Source organism: Dipodomys ordii, unplaced genomic scaffold, assembly GCF_000151885.1.
Source record: "Dipodomys ordii isolate 6190 unplaced genomic scaffold, Dord_2.0 Scaffold23, whole genome shotgun sequence".
In the NCBI taxonomy this organism is placed as follows: Eukaryota; Metazoa; Chordata; class Mammalia; order Rodentia; family Heteromyidae; genus Dipodomys; species Dipodomys ordii.
In genome coordinates, this window is record NW_012267239.1 from 4,820,015 (window position 1) to 4,846,313 (window position 26,299).

The window sequence follows — 26,299 nt, forward strand, 5'->3', positions numbered from 1 at the left end:
AAAAAAAAAAAAGCTTTTCCCTAGACATTAGTCTTAGCAGCTGATGAAACCTGGTTTAATTTCTTTAGGATGCATGATGGGCTGTGAGGCATGAGCTTTTAGCCGCCAGGCCTGTGCTGACCTGCTCTCCAAAGGCTGGGTGTGTCTTTGAGCCTCCATAGGACAGCACCACATGTTACACATTTGAGTGTCTGGCATTGGGAACATGCGCTTACTGTGCTCCCTTTCGAATAATCACGACTCTAAAGACGTGTACAATCAAACATGTGCTTCCTAAGTGCTTTGTTTGAGAGTATTTTCTCTTCAAATGGAAAGGAATTACGGGATCTGACTGGAAAGGGCCAAATAGTACATCAAGGCACGTGAAGTTGTTAGTACTTGTCAGCTTTTTAGCTACAAAAATGACACTTTCTCAGCAGTTGACCTAAGATGCCGTAGATGGCCGGGCCCGGGTGGTTCTGTGTGGGAGCTATGTTCGGGATGTCTGACTTCCTAAGAAGGCGTTCTGTTTCTCGGTCAGCCCTGTAGTGGCTATGCTGTTCTTTAGATCTGAAAACAGCTTTTGTTTATGGGAAGGCTGTGGCTGAGATCCAGCAAGCCCTAGGGTTGCCAAGCGCTGATTTGCTCAGTTCTCTTTGGCAGGAGGAGACACTGCTCTTATTGGAAGACCTCTTCCTGTTAGTTCTAAAATGAACCTAGATATCATTTCTTCTCTCTCTGTGTCTCTGTGTCCCTCTCTCTTTCTCTCTCTCTCTCTCTCTCTCTCCTCTTCCCCCACCCCCCATTTTGTTGTCAGACATAGGGCTTGAACTCAGGGCCTGGGCGCTGTCCCTGAGCTTTTTTGCTCAAGACTTGCAATGCTCTACCACTTTGAGCCATGGCACCACTTACAGTTTTCTGGTGGTTTAATCGGAAGTTTCAAAGACTTTCCTTCCTGCCTGGGCTGGTTTTGAACGAATTCTAAGATCCCAGCCTCCTGGTAGCTAGGATTACAGGCGTGAGCCACTAGCACCTGGCCCTAGGCATCATTTCTATCAGAAATGATGTCTGAGGGAGAGTTCCCTGAGCTCTTTTCTGATGGATGGACAGGATAATGGTGTGGCAGTAGTGAGCTGGTCCCTTAATCCCCCCTGATCTTAGGACAGGATGTAAGTTCTGAGGTCGCCTGACCTTACTTCATGCTGAAGAAGCACACATTTGTCCAGCACTCTGCCTTTGCACCTTTGCTGTGGGAAAGATTTTTCTTGTCACTGGTAGAGGATTTTTCTCCGATCCTCAGAGAAGATAAAAATAAATGTAATTACAGTTCCTAGTACAAAGACGCGTGAACATGGGTTCCCACTCTACTCTGCTGCCTTACATGGACACGAACTTTCCTGTCTCTTCCAGCAGTGGATTTGAGTACCCGTGTTTGAAGTGTAATTGCACGGCAGTGACCTCTTGCGGGGAAATAACGTATTGCTTATTTCATGCTTGCTTAAATCTTAACAGGGATTTTTAAAGTTTTGTTTAAAAAGCATGTATCAGCATATTTTGCCCTAAGTACTTTCTCACTAGCGCCCATCGTTATTAGCTTAAGGTTCATTCTAAATTTTTTCTTTTTCCTTTTTTCCCCCCCTCTATACTGAAGCTTGAACACTAGGCTCAAGCTCTCAGCTTTTGCATTCATGGCTGGTGCTCTATACTTGAACCACACCTCTACTTTAGGGTTCTTCTCTCCGCAGTAGAACAGCCCTGCCCCAGGGTAGTTGGAAATAAGAGTCTCAGACTTCCAGACTGGCTTTGAGTCTTAATTCTCAGATCTCAACCTCCTGAGAAGCTAGGATTCCAAGCCCTGCTGGGTGGGAGGTAAGGTGTGAATTTAGGGTTTGGGGCTAGTTTTCTCCGGCCCAGAGTCCGTCAGTGTTGCTGAGTTTTAATTTGTGTATTTATTGTCAGGTTGTTTTCTTGCTTTTCTAATTAGCGTACGTTAATTGTACAGAGGGGATTTTTTGTTGTGATATTTCCACAGGTGTACCAGGTATCTGCTCATCCACACTCTGGTTATCACTCTCCTCAGCCCTCCAAGTTAAGCTTTTACAGCCTGTTCCTCTCAAAAGCCCCTTTCAGCAGTGAGAGTGCTTTCTTTCGAAAAGTTCTCTGGGCTGAGCAAGAGCAGGGATTGCTTCAGGTCCTGGTGTGAAGAGCCAGGCAGCCACGTGCTTGCAGTAAGTGGTTTGGGGACCAGCTGTGGTGTCTCACAGGGCAGTGTGTGAGTCTGCTCAGCTTAGTTATGATGATGGTTGGAAGTGCCTTTAGTCCCAGCTGGTGAGGGCAAACAGGAAGCTGTCTCTGCTGGTCCATTCCAAAGCACTCCAAGCAGAATAATAGGGATGAGGCTGTGCGCCCATTTTGACTCTTTGTGTGTCGAAGTGATGCTTGTTCAGACAGTGTGCGTGGATTCTGTGGGATCCTGGGGCTTGGGAGCTGAGGGGCAGCTCACGAACCAACATTCTGCTGGAGAACGTTCAAGAATTTTCAGTAATTTGCCCCAGTTCAGTTGAGAGGTTATAGTGTAGTATGATATCTCATTTAAAGGAAGCATCCGTTGTTAAAACTTTTCCTAAGCATGTGTTTGAGGTGTTTGTAACTTAATTTTTAAAGTTAAAACTCTGTTGGTGTCTAGAGTTTAAGATACTATTTTTAAATGCTGTACACATGCTGTATGTTTGTGCTCAGTCACTAACCCCGTCCCGCGAGGGAAGGCGGGAGTGTAGGCCCCCTTCCCTCCCCGGGAGTCTGCTGACCTCACCTGACAGTCTCACTGTGGGGCACGGGGTTCGCTTTCCTCGCTGGATAACCACACCACATCAGGTGATTGGCCAGAACTTTTTCAGAGCTGAGGTTCTGACTTCTTTTTTTTTTTTTCCTATTAATTTGTAACCTTTCAGAGGCATTTGGGGTCTGCCATCATGACCCTGGAGGTGTTGTGACCTGTGATTGTGTAAAGAGCAGATCAGAGAGCAGGATGAAGCCACAGGTGTGCTTAGCCCGCCCAGAGGTGCAGTGGCCCGCGTGAGCACCCCAGGCCAGGATCCCCCATGGCTGATTGGGGAGTTTCCAGGAGAGGAGAAAGATTACGCCAGCGTTGTGTCTACTGTGGATCTGACTTGGGGGCCCAGCTCTCCCGAGGCTTAGAGGTTCTGCTTCTCAGTCATTGGTGGGAAAAGCCAGTGAGGATTAATAAGAGGGCAGAACTGTAGAACATTTTCTAATGCAGGTTTGTTCCTCTGAGGTACATTCAATAAGGGAAACTAGGCCAACAAGTTATTGACAATTAGTGGTCCATTGGGGATCTGCTTTAATGAATAGATAAGAATGATTTGTAATTAGCATAATAATTATATGCAAATGAATGCTTCTGAATTGCTCTAAAACACTTCTGAACTGTTTAAACAGCCCTCCGGAGATCTTGTTACTCTATTAATTTGTGTAGCAAATCTTTTTTTCATAGATCATGCAAAGATAAACTTCAGCCCAGCCCCTGTCCGAGTGATTATGAATTCCAAGGTGGTAGGACCTGAATTAATGAGGTTTACTTATACTGTATTAATGGCACTCCGTGGGAACCTGCTTGGGTGAGGAGTCACTGGGGAAATGTAATTAAAAATAGAAGAGAAAGCTGCTGATTAGAAAATAACTGTTGAAATCAGTTTCTTAAGCAAGTTAGTAAATGTTATTTCTTTTTACACCTCTGCTATTTGTTATTGCAACATTTACTGCCGATGTTCTTTTTAGCCTTTGGAATTTGGCTTGAATATTATTGTCAGCCCAAGTTACATAGTTGGTAGTGGGGTCCTCCCTGACCAGATCCAGGATCCGCCTTGTTCTTCCAAGTGCCACAGTACTGAAGAAATGCAGGGCCTTGCTAGTGGATTGTGTTTGTTGTTTATCTTCGTGTTTGATTGTGCTTTTTCTCCCATCCTGGGCTTTGTTTCTCAGCTGTGGGCTAGTCATCTACTCTCCAGAAAGAGCCTACTAAAGGTCCTAGTAGCCCTGTCAAGTTTTTATGTGTATGAAGTTTCTGTTGCTGGGGACTGGGCGGCTGTGTGGGGGGGGGGACAGGTGTCATGAGCGCCATTGCCTTGAGTGATCTTCTCCTTGGCTTCCACTTTTTCCACTTTTCACCTGTGGTAACCCCCCTGTGTGCTTCCTTCAGCAGCTTCTGGTGTCTGGAGCTCCTCTCGATTTTCACAAGCTGTCAAGACCCTCTCCCAGCATGCCTCTCGCCTCCCACTCCCTCCCCATTCATAATCATGAGCTCAGTCTGGGCTCAGGGACATGCATACGATGGCCCAGTACAGATTTTGCACATGCGTTTGGGGGGGGGGCGGAATCAGCCACTGTGCTGAAAGATTCATAGAATGAATATTGTTTGTCTTGAGAATGAATGCGGTTTCTGTTGAGCCCCTCCATTGAGAGCTGGGCTGAATAGCAGATGCATACCCGAGAGGTAACGCGACTTTCCGACTCCAGTGATGGCAAACGTTATTTATACGAATCTCATGAATGTATTCTCCAGCTGCAGCATGCAGATTCAGTAACCCGTTTATTGACCATATCATGTTTTTATTTTCTTCTCCAAAGGGTAACCTGACTTGCACTTGCCTTGGCTTTTTTTTTTAAAACTTAAATCAGTGCTTCTGATGGAATAGAATCATATTAGCACTAACCCAAGTCTAGCTTATGCTGATGCCTTTGTATTTTCATGTTGTTGAGACATTGTTATTGGTGGAGCAAGTAGTGTCTAGGGACATTGGGATGTTAGACCTAACTTGATAACGATGCTTTTCCTCGGCCCTCATCCTGGCCAAGCCTCTGGGCATTATACAGATAATTAAAATTGGATCATAAAAAAAAAAAAAAACTTGAGCCCAGTGTATCCTAGCAATAGCATTTTTCTCCTTTTAAACATGATTTTAAAGCCCATTTTACATAGGCATTTCTGTGGCCTAGTGAATGTGCTTGCTCGTTTTCCCAAGGATTACAGAGAGTGCATGGCCAATGCAGCCTTCAGAAAACCCAGGAGCCGGAGACCCGAGGAGGCTGCAGCTGTCTTCGCCCACAGTATTCTAAGAGAACTAATGAGATGAGAAGTCTGCAGCTGGTGGCGAGCACAATAAACCAGGAGCCAAGGGCTCCTTCCTCATCAGAGCCTCCCTTTCCCCCGGGACCCCGGAGGAGACAGAACACTAACAAAGCCAGCAGGCTGTCTCATTCCACTCGATTGCTCATTTGCAGCTATAATTGGTAGCTGAGGTTGCATTCTGTATGCTGAAACTGTCATACGTGCAGGAGTATATTTGTTCCTTGTGATATTGATATAACCCTGGGACGGTTTGAAATCCACACAAGGCAAAAGCTGACTAGGTGCACCACCATCAAATTGCAGCAAAACAAGACAATGTTCAAAAAAGTTCTGTGTTCGTTGTGGACACCAAATGGTGCTTGAGCTGGCTGTACCCACGAGCTGCCTTTCTATATATCCTGTTACTAATTCATCTGATTAAACGTTTATGTCTTCAAATTCACACAAGCCCAGAAATGCCTAGGTTCTGACAGATGCATAGCTCCACTGCTTGCTGAAGGTTCAGATACAGTGGTTGATGACAGGGTTGTATGATACTTCCAGGATAATGTCTGTAACAGGCTCCTATTTTGTGTTCAAGAACAGCACTGGGGGAAGACTCAGTGTCCTGTATTCTGTATTGGACCTGTGCGTCTGCTCTACAGGCCGGCCAGCTTGCTTACATGGCTGTGAGGTGGTTGACCTATGTCGATGACCTGGAATTCATGGGCACTTTGTGGTCCTTTTTTTTTAGGGGTCCATTTGTGGGGCCTGAACTCTGGGCCTGGGCGCTGTCCCTCAGCTCTTCAGCTCAAGGCTAGCGCTCTACCACTTGAGCTACAGCGCCACTTCTGGCCTCTTTTCTTTTTGCTTATGTGGTGCTGAGGAATCGAATGTAGGGCCTCAGGCATGCAAGGCAAGCGCTCTACCACTGAGCCACCTTCCCAGCCCTGCAGTCCTCTTGTGTGATGTGCAATGTGAATTCCAGACTCCCTAAGAAAGGGGGGGGGCATTGCACTTCCCCGCCAGGCTGTCCCCTCCTCATCTGTGAGAGGAGTTGGTGTCCCCATGATTCCATGATCCCACACCTCCGAACGTGCCCCCCATTGCCTCACCTGCACTGATACAAGGGCCCAGAATTGTGCAGAGGTGCTTTGCCACACAGTAGGTTCGTCAGTATGTCTGTCTGTCACAGATGCCTGGCTCCAGCCTAGCTAGCAGCTAGATCTCTACTGGTGCCGCGCTTAGCCTGGCTCCCGGGGTCATGGGCGCCTTGGTTAACAAAACCTACGCCCGCCTTAGTCATCATTGGGTTATTTGTATAACACTCTTGCTTAACGGCATTGGTTCTGTTCTTTTAGCCCTGCTGGTAGTTATATGTATCGTGCCAGTTTTCTTTCTTTCTCTTGAAATGGGCCAGGTTTAAAATTCACAGTCTTCGTACATGATCCATTCCAAAATTCCAGTCCGCTCTTTTCCCTTCATATTTTAATAAAGGCAGGATCAGAATTTGCCTTTCCGTGATGACATGTTCTGTCAGCTCCGTGTTTTCCTTAATGGCACAGCCTGTAACCGATGGCCTCCCAGATGAGGGAAGTGGGCTGTTTTCTGTTCTCTTCCCTGCTCTCCTCTTCCGCCTTCAGTGGTAAAAACAAACCAGGATGGGAGGGGAGGGAGCCCCGCCCCGCCCCAGCAGCCAGACACCCAGTCAGCTAGAAAGGGCAGAAGGTTTTTCCCTCAAATAGAATAAAATGGGTAACCGTGGCTAACCTCCTGCGCTTTATAACAGTAATTTGTTTAATCTTTAAAATATTTTAGCCATAATGTAATCCTAACCATAAGATGGTCCTGCTTTCAAGAACTATTTTATATTGGTTTCTAAAATGTGTTCCTTTGTCTGGTTCGTTGGCAGTTGATAAACATGAGCTTCCTGGTTTAGTGAGTCTTGTTTGTTTGTCTGTGTGTCTCAAATCTACTGCCCTTTTAGGCCCGGGACACCCCGCCCCTCACACACACACACACACACACACACCTTCACTGGCTGGCCTCCTTCTCTGGCTCCTCCCCTGGCCAGCCTCCTTCCGCTCTGGCTCCTCAAACCCCCACTCAGGTCTCATCTAGGTTCCAAGAGATTGTGATGCGCGGTTCATTTTTACTTTTGGGAAAAGTGAGCCTGTCCTTGAGCTTTGCCTTGACCTGTGATGTAGAAGAACTGGTTTGGGAATTTCTTTGGGTTGGCGTTCATTGCAGAGCCGTCTTGAGCCGGCCTTGCACAGGGTTCTTTTCTCACTCAGAAGTGAGGTGGTTAAAGCTTTAGGGCGGCCATTGTGAGTTGGGACTGACAAATGTGTGCTGGCAGGCAGTGACTAAGCTCTGCATGGTCGTGCCCAGACACATCTGCGCCTGGGGGCTCCTGGTAGCTAGCTGCTCCTCCCACTTGGCTGGTGGGGGAAACGCTGACCAGCAGCTCCTGCCCGTGGCCGTGCCACCGTGCATACATCCATGCATCAAGACCTTGTGAAATAAGCCTGGCCCTTCTTGCTTCTTTATTATTATTATTGCTATTATTATTATTCAAAGGCTTCATTTTGCATGTTAGTTCATCAGTACAATGTATCTGGTCAGTCACCCCCTTCCAACGTTCCCCCTATGCCTCCCAACCCCATCTTGTAGCTTCTTCGACAGACTTCACACAGACTTAGTTCAAGTTAGTTCAAGGTCATCTGTTTCCCAATTATCTTTCTTTAAGGTTTGGTTTTCTCCTTAAATCGCACTTTTGTTCCCCCCCCGCCCCCTTCACATTATTTCTAACTCTTTCCCCGCTAGCATGTTATACTCATTTCTTGGGGAACGTGTGTCATGAGAGGCTGCCGCTTTGCGTGTTGTCTTTGATTTGCAAACGTCTGTATTTATACTTGAGAGCTTGTTCAGTGTGTGCTCCATGCTTGAACTATTCTTATCTCTCTCAAACAGTGATTTTTAGCCAGGGCTTTCTATCAGACTTGTCTGGATGTTTTCCCCAAGTATGTGGTCCCTTCAAAAGTGATGCTGAGTCCCAGCTCAGAGAATCAACTTGAAAAAAGGCAGGCACGTGTGTGTGTGTGTGTGTGTGTGTGTGTGTGTGTGTGTGTGTGTGTGTGTGTGTGTGTGTGTGTGTGTGTGTGTGTGTGTGTGCGCGCGCACTGGAGAATATTTATAAAGCAGAGAGGTTAAAGGTTGACTCCCAGAGGACATGGAGGGAAAGAGAAGTTACTGCTTTAAATGTAAATTTCAGGGCCATTCCCTGAAAGGCAGCCTGAGACTCCTTGTTTTCCCTTGGTAGTGAGGGCCTGGTAGGAATGCCTTCCCTCTCCTCTGAGGAACTCTTCCATAGCCCTTGGCGCTCCATGGCCGATGGCTCCAGGCTGGCCAGCAGCTGAGATGTCTACGGACACAGCCTTAGAAGGGGTCAGGCATGCCCAATCATCCTGACTGCACTTGGTCACTGCAGACACGGTTGTCCTCAGTGGCGTGGGCAGGCTTGGCTCCTATCACAGTCTCCGAATATAGCCGGGGTGCTGCAGAGACCTTCCCTGCTTAGCATCGCGTGCTGCTACCAGGGTAACACTGCGTGGAAGCATTTTGCCGTTTGCACGCAGGAGCCTGGTCCTCCTGACCACTTTCTGTTGTGGGTTTCAGTACCTGCCATGAGCTGTCCTGCAAGACTCCAGAATGTTCTCGTTTTCTTCTCTGCCTCTGACTCTTGTTTTGTTTTTCAGGACTACAAAGCTGATGAAGACCCTGCATTATTCCAGTCAGCCAAGACCAAGAGAGGCCCACTGGGACCCAACTGGAAGGTACTGGCCGCTGACCTTTCTGACAGACAGAGTCTTGGCAACAGAACACTTGACAGGCCCCAAGTCTTGCGGCACGGGTGACGTTTAATCGAAAAAATAGAAGTGATATGAGATAAGGACTTGGGGCTAGAGGCAGTTGGCCCACGAGTCTGCGCTGCACAGACAGACAGACCGGCCCTGCCGGCACGGCGCTGCGGCGCTGATAGCTCTCCCAGGCCACCGGTGCTGTAGTCTTGGGGATTGTGATGAGCCTGTGCACAAATCCATGTGAAATGAATGTTTGAAAAATCTGAACAAGTTCCCTTCACTGAAGCTCGTGTTCCTGGCCTTTTGGGAAAGGGGGCGCTGGAGAACAGTTTGTTACAAGCCACTGCCTTTCCTTCAGTCATGGGAGGACACAAGGCTGGCGGTCCACGGTGAGGGTTTGGGTGGCTGCAGCAATGTAGTAGATTTGAAAGACACCCCTGAACTGCTGGCAGACCCTTGCAAGCAGTGTATCACTGCCGTGACTGCAGGGAGGAGCTCAAGGCCCTGCACAGACTTCACCCATGGGGTTACTTGGTAACCAGCACACTGGGGCCTGAGTGGTCATGGGGCACTGGGGGTGTAATCTATCTTATTTTCATGTTTGTTCTCTGGGCACAGGTCACTTAAAAATTCTCCCAACTTAATGACCATGACTAGACATATAAGACCCAGAAAGTGATCAGTGCCACTTAGAAATGAAGGGGTAGTATAGGGCACCAGTAGCTCACACCTATCAGCCTTAGGAGGCTGTGATCTGAGAATCACAGTTTGAAGCCAGCCCAGGCAGCTGTGAGACTCTTTATCTCCAATTAACAGCCAGAAAACCGGAAGTGACGCTGTGGTTCAAAGTAGTAGAACACTAGCCTTGAGCTAAAAAGCTCAGGGACAGTGCCCAGGCCCTGAGTTCAAGACCCAGGAATGACAGGAAAAAGTAATAATAATTTTTAAAAAATGATGGGATAGACTTAGAACATGTGATAGAAATACATTGTAAGGGCCAGGCGCCAGTGACTCAGGAGACTGAGATCTGAGGATTGCGGTTCAAAGCCAGCCTGGGTAGGGAAAGTCCATGAGGCTCTTATCTCCAATAAACCACTCAGAAGACCAGAAGTGGCTGTGGCTCAAGTAGAGTGTTAGCTGTGAGCTGAAGGGCTGAGGGACAGCACCGAGGCCCAAAGTTCAAGCCCCACGACTGACAAAAAAAAAATACATTGTAAGGGATTCGCAAAGTGTTCCCACTCTTTTCCATCTTTCTGGCTGTGGACTATAGAAGTCTGAATCAGGAGATGAACAGACACCCCCTGGAGCAGGCCTGGCCCGGGGCTGATGGCTCCTCCAAGGGCTGCAGGGAAGAGTGGGTGCGGCAGCTGAATATGGGGTTCAGGCGGCTGCTTTTCACCCAGAAACTGCACTGCAAGACAGTGCCCTGAGACTTCAGGCCACATGTGTCTTGCGGGATCTCCTGCCTCGTCCTATGGCAGTCTGCAAGCATGTCTCATGATGACTTTTACCTAGTTTTCAGTCTCTTAGGAACTTAGGAAAATAGGTGCTTACATTGTAGAAAGGAAAAGTTCCTTTTATAGTGGATAATGACTATGTAAAATGTGGGAGTGGCTTGAAGTTTTTAGAAATAACGTGAACTTAACATTTGTTAGCAGTCTCAACCCTTGGCCCCATGCTTCACCCCAGCCCTGGCCTTTTTTTGTGTTAAAAATAGTTCATTGGTCTGGCAGAGTGCTGCCAATAGGCACACCTATCATTACAGATTGGCTGGTTGCTGGCTGTGCACATTAGCCAAACCATGGTGGGCGCAGCAGCTTCTCTTAGAAATCGAGTTCTGCCTAACCGAATTCCAGTGAATGAGTCACCCTGATTCAGAAATAACGAAGGTAATCAAGAATAACTAATTGAGCCATCTATTTGCTGCTTGGAGGAAAACAGAGTCAGAAGGATGACAGTCGGTGACAGCACAGCGTAGACAGGCCTGGGCACCCGGGGCCCTGTTTCTAGCAGAATCTTCTGTAAATGTCGTTGCTCTCTTGCCATGCTCGGTGCTGTGGCTGGACGGGGGAGAGGAGAGGTGAGACATTCTGAACTTCTGAAGTCTGAGGAGGTGACGGGGAAGAAGAGATCCTGCTCTGGGCTCCCTCATGCAGCGGTCTGTGCAGCAGTGCTCCCGTGCATATCCTGGCTGCCAGGTGTGCAGCCTGTTCACACAGCCTCCGTAGCCCCATCCCACTCTGCTTCAGCAGAGGCTGCCGCCTCCCCAGTCCATATTCCACAGTGTGCTCAAAGCCAAGTGCAAAGTCCTTGGTCGCTTCCCTCTTTGGTCTGTTGCAGTAGTGGGAATTGAACCCAGGGCTTCATACAAGCTAGGCCAAGCACTGTACTACGGAGCTACACCAGGTCTCTCGAGTTGTCTTACCCATGGTGGTGTTCTCCTTCTCAGTACCAGTGTTTACTTACCGGCTGTCTGCAGTAGAAGGCTTTCACACTATGAGAAGTGTGGCCAGAGAAACGATTGATGAGGAAGACAGGAGGGCAGGCTGCCTGCCATCTTGGTAGCACCTGCTCACCGTGTGCAGGGTGTGTGGACAGCAGAGTCTCCCCCCACCCCAGAGATCCCAGACCTCTGGTCCACACCTTTCCGTCTCCACCTGTCCTGCCCCACGCTGGCAGCTTGGTGGCTGTGCATCCACGGCACTTGCAGAATCTGCGTGCTGTGGTTCCATGTCAGAGAATCTAGACAGCAGCTGAGGGAGATCCATCAGACCACAGCTGTGGCTTAAGTAACTTAACCCTTTGCTCCCAGCCTGTCTTTGCACGTTTCTAAGCAAGAGATCGGGGATGACCTCAGGGTGGTGGTGTGGTTAAATTATGGGGGCATTTCCGCACAGAGCATGTGTACTCAAAAGGGGTAGTGCTACTACCATCACCATAGAGCTTTGTCTTGGAAAACGGAGAGAATTTTATATATGCTACGTATGCGGTTGTGTGTGCGTGGTTCTGACAGGGCACAGCATCCCTGACACTGTGTCCAGCCGCCCAGGAGCGGATTGTCATATGTGCCACAGGCCCCTTTGCATTTTGTATTTGTTTTCTTTTTATAAAAACAAAACCCCAAGTCCCATAGACCTGGAGATACAGGCCTTGGTTGTCTATTCATGTTTCCTCTGAAGAAAGAATTTTAAAAATCTGAGCACGTGAACTATATTTTGTTACTTAAGAATGCGACACTTGCTGAAGTGACTCCATGCATAGTAATCGGGCTGCGATTTATAACCTGATTAAGATTTTTGCTGCAAGGCAGAGTAGCGGGTTTCTGATGGATGTGAATGCCGTGCTTCTCTGTAGCACTGTTTGTGTGTGTGTGTGCGCGCGCGTGTGTGCGTGCATGCATGCGTGCGCACGCATACACATTGTACATGTTTGTTCTGTGTGTGTATGCAAGTGCACTCTGCACATGTTTGTTCTCTTGTGTGTCTGGTGACCCTGATGTGACTACCTGTGTCATGAGATAAAATCCTTGCACACATGGATTCTCATAGCTTTCAAGTCGCTGCCTGTGATCGGGGGGAGGAGTTGTCATCTTGACAAATGGAGGCACTATGGAGAAGCTGGTGTCATTTTTACCCAGTGCAAGGCCTCATTTCTTCCTTCATTTAAGCCAACACCTCATGAAAACCCAAGCTTCTGTGTCTCTGTGCACCACGGTTAATAATTAGGCCTCCGAAGGTCTTTCGGGGAGGCTTTGCCAGCCCATCTGTCCTTCCCGGTGCCAGCATGGCTCGCGAGTCCCTCTAGTGCTCTCAGCAGTGACGTGGAAGAGGATTGGGTCAATTTATGAAAATTTGGGTGGCTTTTGTATTATTTTATGTGCTTGCCCTTGCTTATCATGAGGACAAATGCTGTCTCCAGTCCAATAAGAGCTTCCTCCAGTGGGGTTGCCTCCTTTGCCTCTGGTGCTGTTTATACTGCTCTGTCAGGCTCTAGGTTTACCCAGGAACAGCCCTGCTGCTATACCAGTGGAGGAGTCATAGAGACACGAATGCATCAGGTGCCACATCACCATGTTTCCTTTCTGTCCTAAATCTATAAGGTGGTGGTAACCTTGGTTATCAGTGGCATAAAGTTTTAAGATCTTAGACTGGACAGGATGTCTCATGCATGTGATCCTGTCTGCATAGGAGGCTGATGTCGGGAGGATTGTGGTTTGAGGCCAGCCATGGGCATAGCTTCTCAACCCTCAGTGGTGTGAGGTGGCATCCTAGCTGTGTGAGTGGCTGTGATCAGGAGGATAATAGTTCCAAACTCTCCTGGGTTGGAAAGTCCATGAGACTGCATCTCAACAAAAGAGCTGGGCATAGTGGAAGTGAGACCCTATTTCAGAAATAATGCACAACACCTTAAGAGTAACGATAAAGTTACATTAAAAAAAATGGGTGAAAAAAGAGCTAGAGAGGCATGGTAATAAAGGGCCTGTCTAGCAAGCCTTCAAGCCCCCATCTCCCTCCCTCAAACAATGTGTGACTTTGTCGTCCAGGAGTGGCAGTGATTTAAAGTGGAAGATGAGCGGCAAGCTGAAATCTAGCAGTGGGATCCTTTGAGATAGATGCCGATGGGCAGAGGCGTGGGAATTCCTCCGCGGCTCCCGAGCCAGCGGCCTCTCCTGGGTCGCTGCCCTGCTGGAAAGGCAAGCAGCGCTCGCCCATCCCCACGCCTAGAACACGTCAAGGCCCAGGCGGGATGTGAAGGCATCCGGCCATGGGCTTCCCCATAGTGGGTAACATAAAGGCCTTAAATCCTGGCTGGCTGATTTGGGTGGGAGGGTGGGGGTGCCTGGTTTGCTGGCTAGGTTTTTTTCATCTTTAAATATGCATGTGGCATATTTAGATTAGGTAACTAGTGCTGCAAATACCACAGTTCCCGGCAGCGACACACCGAAGACAAGTGTCTTAAGTGACAGTCAACAGAGTCAGTTTCTTGTAGATCCCTTGAGATGCCATCAGGAGCAGCAAAGTTTTCTTCGTTTGAATACGAGCATGTAGTTTTGCTCACACAGAGGGACACTCCTGTTCCAAGGAACCGAGGCCTTTGTCAGATGACATACCTGCCTTATAGAACGGGTGTGGGCTGCAAAAAGAAGCCATTTATTTGTGCAAGCTAGGAAATAGACCGATTATCCTCGCACAGGCAGGAGGCTTTCCTGCCTGGACCTCATGTGGCCTGCTTTTGTGACTTGAGCCTTTGAACTCATCTCACATTAACGTCTGCCAGCCCCTGAGCCCCACTGCAGTTCCGTGGCTCGTCGCGTGGCATCCACGTCAGGTCATCCCTTCCCGCCTGCTGAGACCCCCTGGATTTTACACGTGGGGTTCTGTTTCTTACTGTGATACAGGTTGTGGCTAGTGCGGAGGTACTCTTCTCTTGGTTAGCTGGGCATCAGTGGCTCACACCACTACTCAGAAGACAGAGGTCTTAAGGATTGCTGTTCAAAGTCAGCATGGGCAGGAAAGCCCATGAGACTCTGACCTCTCCAATTAACCACCAAAAAGCCGGACATGGAGTTGTGGCTCAAGTGGTAGGATTCAATCCTTGAGCACAAAAAACTCAGGGATAGCACCCAGGCCTTGAGTTGAAGTCCCAAGAACAGAGCCAAAAAACAAAACAGAAACATAGAAACAATTCATAAGCTAGGTGTTGATAGCTCATGTCTGTAATCCTAGCTACTCAGAACGCTGAGATCTGAGGACCTCAGCTCAAAGTCAGTCAGGGCAGGAAAGTCCATGAGACTCATGGTTCCAGTTAACCACCAGAAAACTAGAAGTGAAATTGTGGCTCGAAGTAGTAGAGTGCTAACCTTGAGCAAAGTAAGCTCAGGGACAGCCTCCAGACTCCGAGTACAAGACCCACTACCACCACCACCACCACCAATTCATTTGTTTGGAACTTAGTGTGTATACTTAATTTACAGAGAATCGACAGAGTCTAAAGTTGGCCAGCAGAATCAGCTGCTGTGTCCTGGCAGCTGAGATGATGGGGAGGCAGAGAGTGGAGTTTCCTGAAGCTCACCTGTCTCCTGGAATGTGTATATATGTACTGAGACTCTCTGGCAGGAGCCCTTACAGGCTGTTTATTTTGAACTCTTAGTGAAATCTGGGCTGCAAACAGACACTGTAGAATCAGCCTCTGAATGTGAGTGGCAGTGTTGCCAGGAACAGTGAAGTTAACCTCCGAGGAGCCGGGGTCCTCAGAGAAGTTACCGTGTTTTACAGAGCACTGAGAGCACACACGATTTTAGCTTGGCATTTTAAAATCTGTGTGTGTGTGTGTGTGTGTGTGTGTGTGTGGTTGGCATATGTACAGACTAGAAAAAGTTTACAGAATGCTTCTAAATTCTCCCCTCCCCCCCTTAATTCTCTTTTACCTTTGTGTATCCATTGTTTGCCACAGATTGAAGAACGAGTCTCGTGGCTGATGTGAGCTGATTGCTCACCAGCGCTGTGAAGCGCGCTGCGTTTGTTTACTCAGGCTGTGTGGCGCAGTGTACGTTACTTCCCGCAGGCCCTGGGCCGCATACCTCACAGTAACCCAATATGCGGGTTTAAATTAGAAACAGGACTTGTGTGGGGGAGCTTCGTTTTATAGTTAGTAACGTGAAATGTAAGGAATTTGGTGAATACACAAACCATTGAGATGCAATTTTGGAAACATTTCACGACTAACCAGTGCTTGCGACTCTCCAGTGCTTGTTATATTACAGATGAAATTTTTTAGTTCTGCAGAAGAAATTTTAGTTCTGTTAGACTATGCTGGTAGCCATGGCTCTTTACTGAGCCTCTGATGGCTTTTTTTTTTTTTGTAACCAGCCAGTGTTCACCTCCTTTTTAAAATGACCCCTTTAAAATTGTCATGCTTTAGTCCATCAATATAAAACTCAGATTTTCACAGAATTTTCATTTACAGCTCAAGAGAATTCATCTTAATTGTCTCACCTCCATGGGGTGAGACACTAGATTTCTCCTTAGTCAGAACTGTATGTGAAAGACCTTAATTCAGATTTCAGCTTCATTTGTTTTGGGATTTCTTTGGTCGTTTTAGAGACCCAGGTCTCAGTATGGTGCCCGGGTGCAGTCCTACTGCACCAACATCGGAGTCGCTAAGATTACAGACCCATACCCTGCCTCGATTACTTTGGGGACCTTCTCTGTTTTAAAATTTATTTTGTGCCATTACTTTGAATTGTGGGTCTCTAATTCAGCTTTTTCACTCATGGCTGAGTCTGTACCCCTCAAGCCACACAGGTTTTTGCTCATTCGTTAGTCATAAGAGTCTTCAAGATCCTCAGGTCTCAGCCTTCAGAGTAGCTAGGATTACAGACATGAGCTACTACTGTCTCCTGGCTTGGGGTCACTTTTAAATCCTTAAAGAGGAAGCCGCTATTGAGCTTTGCCTTCAGCTGCTATAAGTGCTCTGAGGGCTGAGCACACAGACTGGAAAATAAGCTTTGCCCCCAAATTTAACTGCCCCCTTCCCAGTGTAACTCTTCTTTGAAAGGTAGGGTTTTATTGTTGCTTTGCTGTTGATTGGAATTTTTGTTGATTTATTTTTATTTTTGCCAGTCATGAAGCTTGAACTTAGGGCTTGGGCACTGTCCTTGAGCCTTTCTGTGTTCAAGGCTAGCACTCTACTACTTGAGCCACAGCACCACTTCCGGCTTTTTCTGTATATGTATGTGCTACTGAGGAATTAAACCCAGGGCCTCAATGCATGCGAGGCAAGCACTCTACCACTGAGCCACATTCCTAGCCCTGAGATTTTAATTTTTGTATTGTAATTATAAAGATGTTGTGCAGAGGGTAGGTTACAGTTGCAAAAGCTTTTTTTTAAAGGCTGTGCATATTAAGAGCCATTGTTTGAAAACCCATGAAGTATCTTAACGTTTGATCTAGAGCTTAGACATAAATGTAGGGTTTTGCTTTTACAAATAAATTACAATATTTCTCTTTCCTTGGTGAACCTGACACATTTCTAAAAGTGAGAATTCTATATACTTTAGGATATGAACAGCTATATGCCTTGTTATTGCACAGTGTCAGATTTTAGGCCAGGAAGGGAGGGAAAGGATTCCTGGTGCTTCACTTAACCCCTAGGGCGTTCACATTTTCTGTTTCATCTAGTAGAATTTTAAAGCCCTGTTAATGGAATCACTGGTTTCAAGATGGCCTCCTGTGAGGCATTTTTGGAATTGCCCATGACCTTAAATGCCATGCGTGTATCAATAACCGTCACAGAAGCAGAGGGGATGTTTGTGTTTTCTCCACTTGGTCTGGAGACCATTGTAGATGGGTTTCTCTGCCTCCCACTGAGACATTGGTACCAGGAATCCAGCCACCGACGAAAGGCAGCGGCTTTATGTTGACTTTTTCCCTGAAAGGATGTGTTTTTAAAAATGTTTTTGCATTGGGTAGAGAATATGATTGAACTGGGCATCGGTGGCTCACGCCTGTAATCCTAGCTGCTGAGGATCGCGGTTTGAATGAAGACAGCCCAGGCAGGAAAGTCCATGAGACTTTTCTTCACTAAACTACCAAAAAAGCTGAAAGTGGAACTGTGTGGCTCAAGTGGTAGTGTGCTAGCCTTGAGCAAAAGAAGCTCACAGACAGGACCCTCCCCCCCCCCAAAAAAAAAGATTGAGATTAAATATATATCTTAGATCTGAGAAGATGAGCACTGAAAACTTTTTGTCCCATTGATTTTTAAACTATATCTTGTTGATCATTGTTGTTGTTTGTTTTTAGCTAGTCTTTTTCTGGTGTTTCTTTTAAAATTGTTATTGGCAAGGTAATGTTTCAGTTATGTAAGTCAGGCAACGAGTACATTTCTTTTTGAACAGTTACTAATAATTAGTATGTGAACTGACTGATCTGCACCGGTGCTTGCTGAGCTCACTAAGGAAGCATGAGAAATAAACCTGGAGAGTAGTTGTAGCTGGGGCTCTCTGTGCTATGCAGCCCATGCTCGCCTGGTGTGTTTGTGTTCCCTTTAGCTTCTTCTCTGACCAGAGCCCTGCCCACCCCACCCCTACGCTCACACTCACAGGAAAATTCTAAAGAGCTGGTGTTCTCCCAGATACACCCAGGGCTCTAGGAGAAAATGTGCAGCCCCTGTACTACATGTGCAGAGCCAGGCTTACACACCCCACATTTAGTTTCAGATCATCCTTGTAGAGAAGAGGACTGTGAGAGTCCACCCAGCCTTTCCTCTGCTCGAGGGGTAGGGGACCTGGCCGACAGCTTGTTTCTCCGTGGAAGCTGCACCCCTGCTCCCTGTTTGAGTGTGTAGCAGCCACCTCCCACCTCTGCCCACCACGTGGCCCTCACTGGGTTTGAAAGCCCCTTGGCCTCGGCTCACTGCTCGCCGAAGAAGGTTGCTTCGCAGAGCTGGGGCCTGGGAAGCCAGCTGTGTCCTGTGGTGGATGTTCCCTGCCAGAGCACACTGCAGCTGGCAGCGGGGAGGACCAGGGCTATGGCATCCACGGCAGGAGGCTGCTTTCTTTTGGAAGAAATCACTGGTGTCTTTCTGTCTTGTCTGCAAGCCCCTGGTCCCCAGCCTGACAGCGCAGAGCACAGTTAAGGTGTACGTAGGAAAGACGCAGCGTGTGTGCCCACTCAACTCACGCAAGATGCTTACATGGTGCTGTCCCCTAGGTGGACCGTGGGTGTGCATGGTGGCTTGAATGGGATGGTTCCCCCGCTGCCCTCATTTCCGTGACCTTTCCTGTGGCAGTGCCTCATTCAGCAGCCACTAGGCTAGCCTCCCCTGGAGGCCCTGGTGGGTGTGGCTAGAATGAGCAGTTGGGCGGGGCTTGCACCTGTTCATCTTCAGAATAGAAGCTAACTTCGTGGGAGGAGTGCGTGCAGCAAGCATGACTTCAGCACCCCTGAGGCTCTGATGTCCTCGTGTCACTCCACAGTCCCTCCTGAAGTCACCATTTCCCCTTCTCAATTTTCCTCATCTAGAAGGAGCTGGCCAGTGACCCTGACTGTCCTCAGATGTGCGCCTATAAGCTGGTGACCATCAAGTTCAAGTGGTGGGGCCTGCAGAGCAAAGTAGAAAACTTCATCCAGAAGGTAAAGCTGAACATCTCAGGCACAAACGGGAAAGGAGGGAAGCCCTTTCTCTCTCCTTTATGGGGGGGATTACTGTTCCTGCCTACGTCATTTCTGCCCTTTTTATTCCCCAAGATAGGAAGTGAGATGCCAGAAGAGGTTGTAAGGGCTTTCTTTAGGGACAGGCATAGCAATTTTTGTTCAGAGTACTTCCCTGGAGTACCTACCCTATCTAGCGTTAAAGGGCTCTTTTGTGGAATAGCATGTCCCCTGGCTTCCTGCCTCTTGCTGGAGAGGGAGCAGACTATGTGCTGAAGGACCCAGCTCAGCTGGACCCTTCTGCAGCCCCACCATACACACACGCACGCACGCACGCATGCACCTGTGCTTTCATGGAGTACTTTCTTGGGAGGCCCTCCCAAAGAATCAGTGCATTCGAGATTCACTCGCTGTGACCTAAGAATGGAGTACAAGTAAGATGGGCAATCCGATCTCAGAGGGGGAAGCACTGCAGTAGGATAAATATTTGCAAGGTCCTGGGCTCCCTCCTCGGACTACACACAACCACAAAGCACTCGCAGGTATAAGTACACACGCAGCAAGCTTGAAAAAGCCCCTTGGCATGTTCTCTTCCTGTGTGTGCATATAGGCTCCACTGTTAACAAAGATGTCCCCGTTATGTCTCTGAGGGGTCGCCACACACAGTCATTCTGTGTCACCATAACTTTTCTACTTTTAACATACTGTAAACATTTGAAAAATGCTGGGAACTCTGGTTATTCTGGGGCCTGCCTAGAGCTGGCTTGTAGTAAGCACTGTAAATACTGACTTTCTTCCCCCTGTATCATAGTAATAGATTAATCCAGTTCTGATAAAAAGTCACACATGTAATTAATGAAGTCCCCACCCTCCCTTCGTGGAAAAAAACGTTGAAAGAATTGAATAGTGTCCAGAAACACTCAGTGTTCCATGCAGTTTTCTCTCTTCTTGGGAAACTTGAATGCTGCTTGTGTACATGTTTATACATGCACACACGTATAGTGGCAGTCATCAGTAGCATAGAAAAAGTAATGCGGGATAGCTACTGATAAAACACAGTGACCACAAAGAGCCCAGGAGTCTTCTTTGCGCACGTGATTGAATTCTGCCTCACAGTATGCCTTCAAAATGCAGAGAGGTGAAGAACAACATGTAGTTTCATAGCAGGAAAAGAAAAACTAGTTGACCTTTGCTCGCTGACATTCAGAAAAAGGTAAAAATAGACAGGGTCCAGCAGGCCTGCGATGGGAGCGTGCACACGTGTTTGTCTGCGTTCTACAAGATCATTACACTTCTGCCAGGGGTGATTATTTGCTGTTTTATGATGCTATTGCCTGAATACTAATCCATTTTTAGTGGTCTTTTCAAAACAAGTATATGTGCATTTCTTGGGTGAATCAAAACATGTAATACATTAATGTGTCATTAATCTTCACTCTTTTAACTGTCTTACACTAATTTTCTTCTTTGTTTTAAAAGCAAGAGAAAAGGATATTTACAAATTTTCACCGCCAGCTTTTCTGTTGGATTGACAAGTGGATCGATCTGACAATGGAAGACATTAGGAGAATGGAAGATGAGACCCAGAAAGAACTAGAAACAGTAAGGCTGCTGGGCAGGGAGCTCCTCCCATTTCCTCTTTTCCTTAACTGCCTGCTTAGCAAGCCATACTGAAAGCCACTGCTCTGTGTGTATTTATTCATTAGAATAACGTTTCTCGGGTCCTTGCCTCCCTTCCTAGGCTGGGATTTCCTCTTGGTTGGGCACTTGTCTGGGAGGCAGACTGGGACTCTCTTACTCTACGAGCTGCTCCCTCAGAGACGCCCCTGGCTCCGTATTCTTTCTCGAGCTTCAGCTCTGTGTGGCTCTCTCTTGGTCAGACCCACACAGGGCTGGCTGTTGGCCTCCCAGCAGCACAAAGGGCTTGGGCACCATGAGCCCACTTTCCTGTTCTTCAGACAGGCAGGGCAGTGTTGTGGTCACCCCCAGCAGTGTCCTTGCCCCTCTCCTGGGCAGCGGTGACCCTGTCATTCTAGGTAAGTTTTAGATGATTCTCCTCGAGGGCGCTAAGCCCACCTCAGCTCTCCCTCTGCCGTGGGCGCCTCCTGTGCCAGCTAATTCTACTGGCTTCCTCTGGCCTGGGTCTGGTTTTGGTTTTCCCCTGGGCCACGCTTGTCTGCAGTTGGCAGTGAGACCCTATGGGGGAAGGGACCCCAAGGAATGGCCAGGGCCACGCAGGGCTTCCCCCACCGCCAGCAGGCCCGGCTCTGCCCTGCGCTCCCTACAGGTGGAAGGCCAGGGAGCCCCTGTGCCTCAGGAGCCCCATTTCATTGTGGAGAGTGGCTGCAAGGCAGTCTCCTGGCGCAGAAGGAAATCTGTCTCTGGCACACAGCATCGTAAAGAATCTGTTTAAAATTGCTTACTTTGGGTGATTGCAGCAGGTCTGCTTCTAATTAGCTTTGTCCAGACCTGAGAGGACTAGGACATACTTTCTTTATAAGGCAATGAAATACTTCAGCCTTATCTTATACACAAAGTAAACTATAAGCAGACTCCAACTTATGAATGGATCTTGCTCCAAAACTCTTTTCGTTTGATTGATTGAAATCTGGAACCTCTTTCCCCATAGAGACAACACGATAGCTTTGAGGTTTGGCTTTTTAGAGCGATCCATTTCACATAGTAAAAGTGGGCCTCAGGCCTGGCTCCCGGAGGGGAGTCTTCCTCCACCCTGGTCTTGTCTTCAGGACATAGGAGCTCTTCTTCTGCCTTCCAAGCCTATTGCCCACCTTAGCCTTTTCCCCGTCTCACCAGTCACAAGCAGCTAATTTCACTCCTGCCCTGCCCTGCCCTGGCCAGGCCTCCTAGCAGCAGGAATCCATGCACCCCACTAGCTCACGAACACCGCTGCCCCGTCTGTAACACAGGGAGAGCCCGACAGCAGGACTGTTCCCCAGGGAAGAGCCCATCTCTGGGTTCCCATGATCAGGTGGTGCGCACAGCCCACCAGTCCTGCAACCCCCATTTTGGACTGAATGGCTGAGCCCCTCTCCTCCTTCCTTCCCCCTCCCTCCCCAGTTCTCCATGTCCTGACACCTGAGCACACCCTAGGCCCAGGGCCACATGATGAGACCCCTTGGGAGCAGAGATGGTGCCAAGGCTGGCATTCCTGGGCCTCCTCCCTCGTGGTAGAGGTGTGCCAGGGAGACATCTGAGGACCTACGGCCACACTGAGTGCTGGCATTGGAACACGAGCTTCTTTTTGCTCTTGCAGCAGAGGGTGGGTGTCTCCTCCTGTGGCATCGCAGTGGCTCATGCGGCGGCCAGGAGGCTCACAGGGAAGCTCTCACCTCCCAGTCAAGAGGGTCCGCCTCTCCCTCTCCACCCTTAGGAGGTGCCTGGTCACCTGATGAGCTGAGAGCACTCTTTGTTCACCAGGATTTTTAAGGATCAACTTCCCACCCCAGATAGGCTTGGCCCTGGAGCAGAAGGCCCCGCACCCTGGCAGCTGATGGGGCTGGGGGGAGGGGGGGCGGGGGGACTTTAGAAATGTGTTTTGTTTTCTTGGTTTAGTTTTCCCCTCGTCTGTGTCCCTTCTGATGCCTGGCCTTTCTTTTGCGCTTCATTGTGTGCTGTCTGCTGTTCTGTGCTCGCTCTTCCCTCCGTTCTCCTTTGCAACAAGCTGCCTTAAAGACATCCCCCCCCCCCCCCCCCCCCCCCCCGAGAGCCATCTGCAGCAGCAGCAAAGATGGCCACACACTCATGTCTCCAGGCCTGGTCCAGGGACCGCGGACATGTGGACGGACAGAGTTGGGGCTCCCCATTCCTTGGCCAGAACTTGCCCCCACCCCCTACCCCTTTGGTGCCTTTGGGGAGTTCATGTGGCCTGCCGGCTTTTGTTTCTTGGGTCCAGAAATGCCATGTGTATTTCCATGCTGCGGTGGAGAGCCTTCTGCCAGCCTGTCTCTGAGCCAGCCCCGTTCCCGGGCCCTCAGGCCCCCACTGTCCCCGTGTGATGGGCCGATTCCAGCAGGCAGTGACTTCTAGGTCTCGTTTCTCTCCTTGCTTGCTAACACCCTACCTAGACTGATTTCAGCAGCTCACGATTTTATTTTACATCTAGATGCGTAAGAAGGGTTCCGTCCGAGGCACGTCGGCTGCTGATGTCTAGATGAGCCCCTATAGGGTCAGAGACAATATCACACTGTGTAAGTGAAGCCCACCCGGGTACGGAGTCTGGTGAGGGGAGTGAACTTGCCGAGCAGGGGCTCGCGCCAGCTCCGTGCTGCGCGCGTGTGGTTTACACGGAGGACTGAAAAGAAAGACATCTCTCTAAGTGGACAGTGAGCACCTGAGTTCTCACCTGTGTGAGTGGTGTCGGGGACCAGCCAGGTTAGAAGTAGGAAGGAAACCCAGACCAGTTCCTAGTATGGCCTCTGACACCGAGAGCCATACGCACGGTGATTGCGCAGCACTGTCCTGGGGACCGGCCAGCTTCCCACAGCCAGCCGCCCAGTAGGGAAACATGGAAATGAGTGCGAGAGAAATCAAAGGCCTTGGTCCCATGGCCTAGGCCGACCTGCATGAGGTTCCTGTGCCCCACGGGCCATCTGTTCCCCTTGCAGGCAGCTTTACTCCATACACACACGTAAACGTTACTCATTTGCAGAATAAGCGTAGTGGTTATTTCTCTTAGAGGACAAAATGCCGTGAGAGTCTTCGGCAGCAGCAGTGAGCAGTCTCTGTGCACACGGGACGAGCTTGTGTGGGGAGGGAGAGCCAGCGGGACACAGTCCTCCCCTTCCTCCCCGCCTCTCCCCTCCCCTCCTCCTGACTGGGATAATCGGCTGTGGAAAGGAGCCCCTGTGCCAAGTAAGAATGAAGGACTCTTCCAAGAGTCTTCGAAGCTCGCTCTTTTAAATTCAGTGTTCATTTAATTTTGTTGTTGTTGTTGTTGCTTTTTATTAAGTTCTCCTAAGTTTCTGCCATTTATTTCTGCTTATTTATTTTCCCCTCTGATGAAACGTTAGGGTCCCTATGAGTAGAAAACCAAAATCTTGTCCCGCTGTGAGATTGGAAGGTATATGCACTTTTCCCACGCAGAGTACAGGCAAGCTGTGCCTGCCCTGCGCTCTCTAACAGCCCGCGCTGTCTTCCGCTCTTCCCACAGTTACGTAATCAAGGTCAAGTGAGAGGAACCAGCGCAGCCAGCGACGAGTGACGGAGGACTGACGGCATCACGCAGACGCAGGTCCCGGCGTGTGTGCGAGCGCGCGCGCGCGTCTCTGTCTGTAGCTGTATATAGAACGCATGTAGAGCTACAGACGCCAGGTACACACTCGTGTGTATATATGTACATACAAACACACGGAAGGGATCCGCACAGCTCCCCAGCTCTGTACCTGCGTTCAGCAAGAGTGCAGAAGGAAATATTTTCAATATATACATACCTGGGATGGATTTGAATAATTATCAGAGTAATGCCATTAATGGACGAATTGACTGCAATGTGATCCCAGCTGGTATGCTTCATAAATGTCAAATTGTGGACCAATATATATATATATATAGCCTTTTGTTATTTTTCTGTTCTTTTCAAGTCAGTCTCCTGTTAAATTTTTTGTTTCAGTCCTATAAGCAACTAGACTCCCCGAAACCGCTTCACCACTTTTCATTTTTTGTTTTTGGTATTCCAATGAATTTGAAATGTAAACCCTGAATGTATTTATAACTATTTATTTCTGGATGGTTGTTATCATCCAGCCAAATTTGACGATCTCTCTTAAGTATAAACCCATTTTTACTCGTTCACCCCCAAGGGAAGAGTCCTTTTAAAAAGAAATTTCCCACTTTTTATTGGATTTTTGTATTTTAAATTTCAAGTATTTTTCTACATCAAACGTAGTTTAAAAAAAAAAAAACTGAGATGACGGTTTGTGATTTCTAATAAACACAAGGTGGTTTGAAGGCTCTTGCTAGGCAAGCCGAGGGGTCCGAGCAGCGGCGGAAGGGCCGCGCTGTGTGGAGTCTTGCTTGTGAAAGGGCTGGTTCGTGCTGCAGCAGCGTGGCCAGGGCGGCCAGTGGGCAGAGCCTGCTCTTCCCACCACCCTGCTGTTCAGGGGACCCTGGCTCTGGGGCAGGGGCAGTAAGACGCGGCCGGCCGGCCGGGGCTGGCCTGCGCGAGGCCTGTGTGCTCGCAGCAGGGCGTTCAGCCAGAACCCACGGTGACTGGGCACAGTGGAAGTCACTGCCGCCTTGTTTTTTCCTTTTTTTTTTTTTTTAACTTTTCTGTTTTTTTAAAGAAGGAACAATAGCTAGGGAAGATTTTTTTTTTTCTTTATCAGCTTTCTCTGTCTGAATGCCTGTTCTCCTGTCCCGTCCCGGAGGCTTGAGTAGGCCTCTTGATCATAAGCTGTCCTCTTTAACCTGCAGTCCCCTCCCTCACGTAAGCTGTCAGTCCTGCCTGCCCCACCCACTTGGGGGTGGGGCCCGTCCCTGCCTGGAGGCCCGCCTCCCTCTCCTCCGTCCCAGTCCTCCTGTGCCCAGGACAAAGGCTTGTGTGTACTGCCAGCGCTGGTTGCACGGTGGGGATAGGCTTGGTCAGAGCGGAATCATGGTCCTGCCGGGTGCTGCCTATTTGGGGTATTTGGTGCCATGCAGAGCCTGGCTCTGGCCTCTTCACAAACCCTGTGCACTGGCGTCTAGAGTCTGGCCCAGAGCCTCAGGCACATCAAATGCTTTTCTAACAACTGGAGGTGGGAGGGAATGCGTGGCGAATGTAAAACACCCCATTTACCTGGTGGTCTCCTGTGTAAATTACAGTAAAGCAAAGTAAATGAAATTTAAACAAAAATAATAATAAATTTGATCACTAAAGCCCCCCTGTGTGCTCGAGCAGTTGACTCCTGGTGCTGTGTCTATTCTCGACTCCTCGGCTCGGTCGGCTCCGCAGTGATGGCGATCCCGCTCTTCAGAAATAAAGACAACAGATTTATCCATGGAATGCACCTGTGCAGCACACTCGCTTGTCCTGTTTGGTCTCTTACGCCGTTTTCTGTCTTTAAAAACAAAGTGATAATCTAATGACAAAAGGAGGGGGGAGCTGGGAAGGTGGCTCAGTGGTAGAGCGCTTGCCTTGCATGCCTGAGGCCCTGGGTTCGATTCTCAGCACCACATAA

The 26,299-nt window shown here is 48.7% G+C and overlaps 1 protein-coding gene across 2 annotated transcripts in view; it reads left to right on the forward strand.

Annotated features, from left to right (window-relative positions):
* Positions 1-26,015, forward strand: part of Pitpnb (phosphatidylinositol transfer protein, beta) — a 55,167-nt gene extending 29,152 nt beyond the window's left edge. Inside the window, exons 8-12 of one of the 2 annotated variants that reach the window (XM_013014459.1) lie at positions 8,866-8,943; positions 18,993-19,103; positions 20,601-20,723; positions 23,245-23,329; positions 24,292-26,015. In XM_013014459.1, the coding sequence (XP_012869913.1) occupies positions 8,866-8,943; positions 18,993-19,103; positions 20,601-20,723; positions 23,245-23,292 (360 nt within the window). In that variant the 3' untranslated portion in view covers positions 23,293-23,329; positions 24,292-26,015. The remainder of the gene's footprint in view (positions 1-8,865; positions 8,944-18,992; positions 19,104-20,600; positions 20,724-23,244; positions 23,330-24,291) is intronic. The other variant, XM_013014458.1, reaches the window with a different exon arrangement.
* Positions 26,016-26,299: the final 284 nt, after the last annotated feature.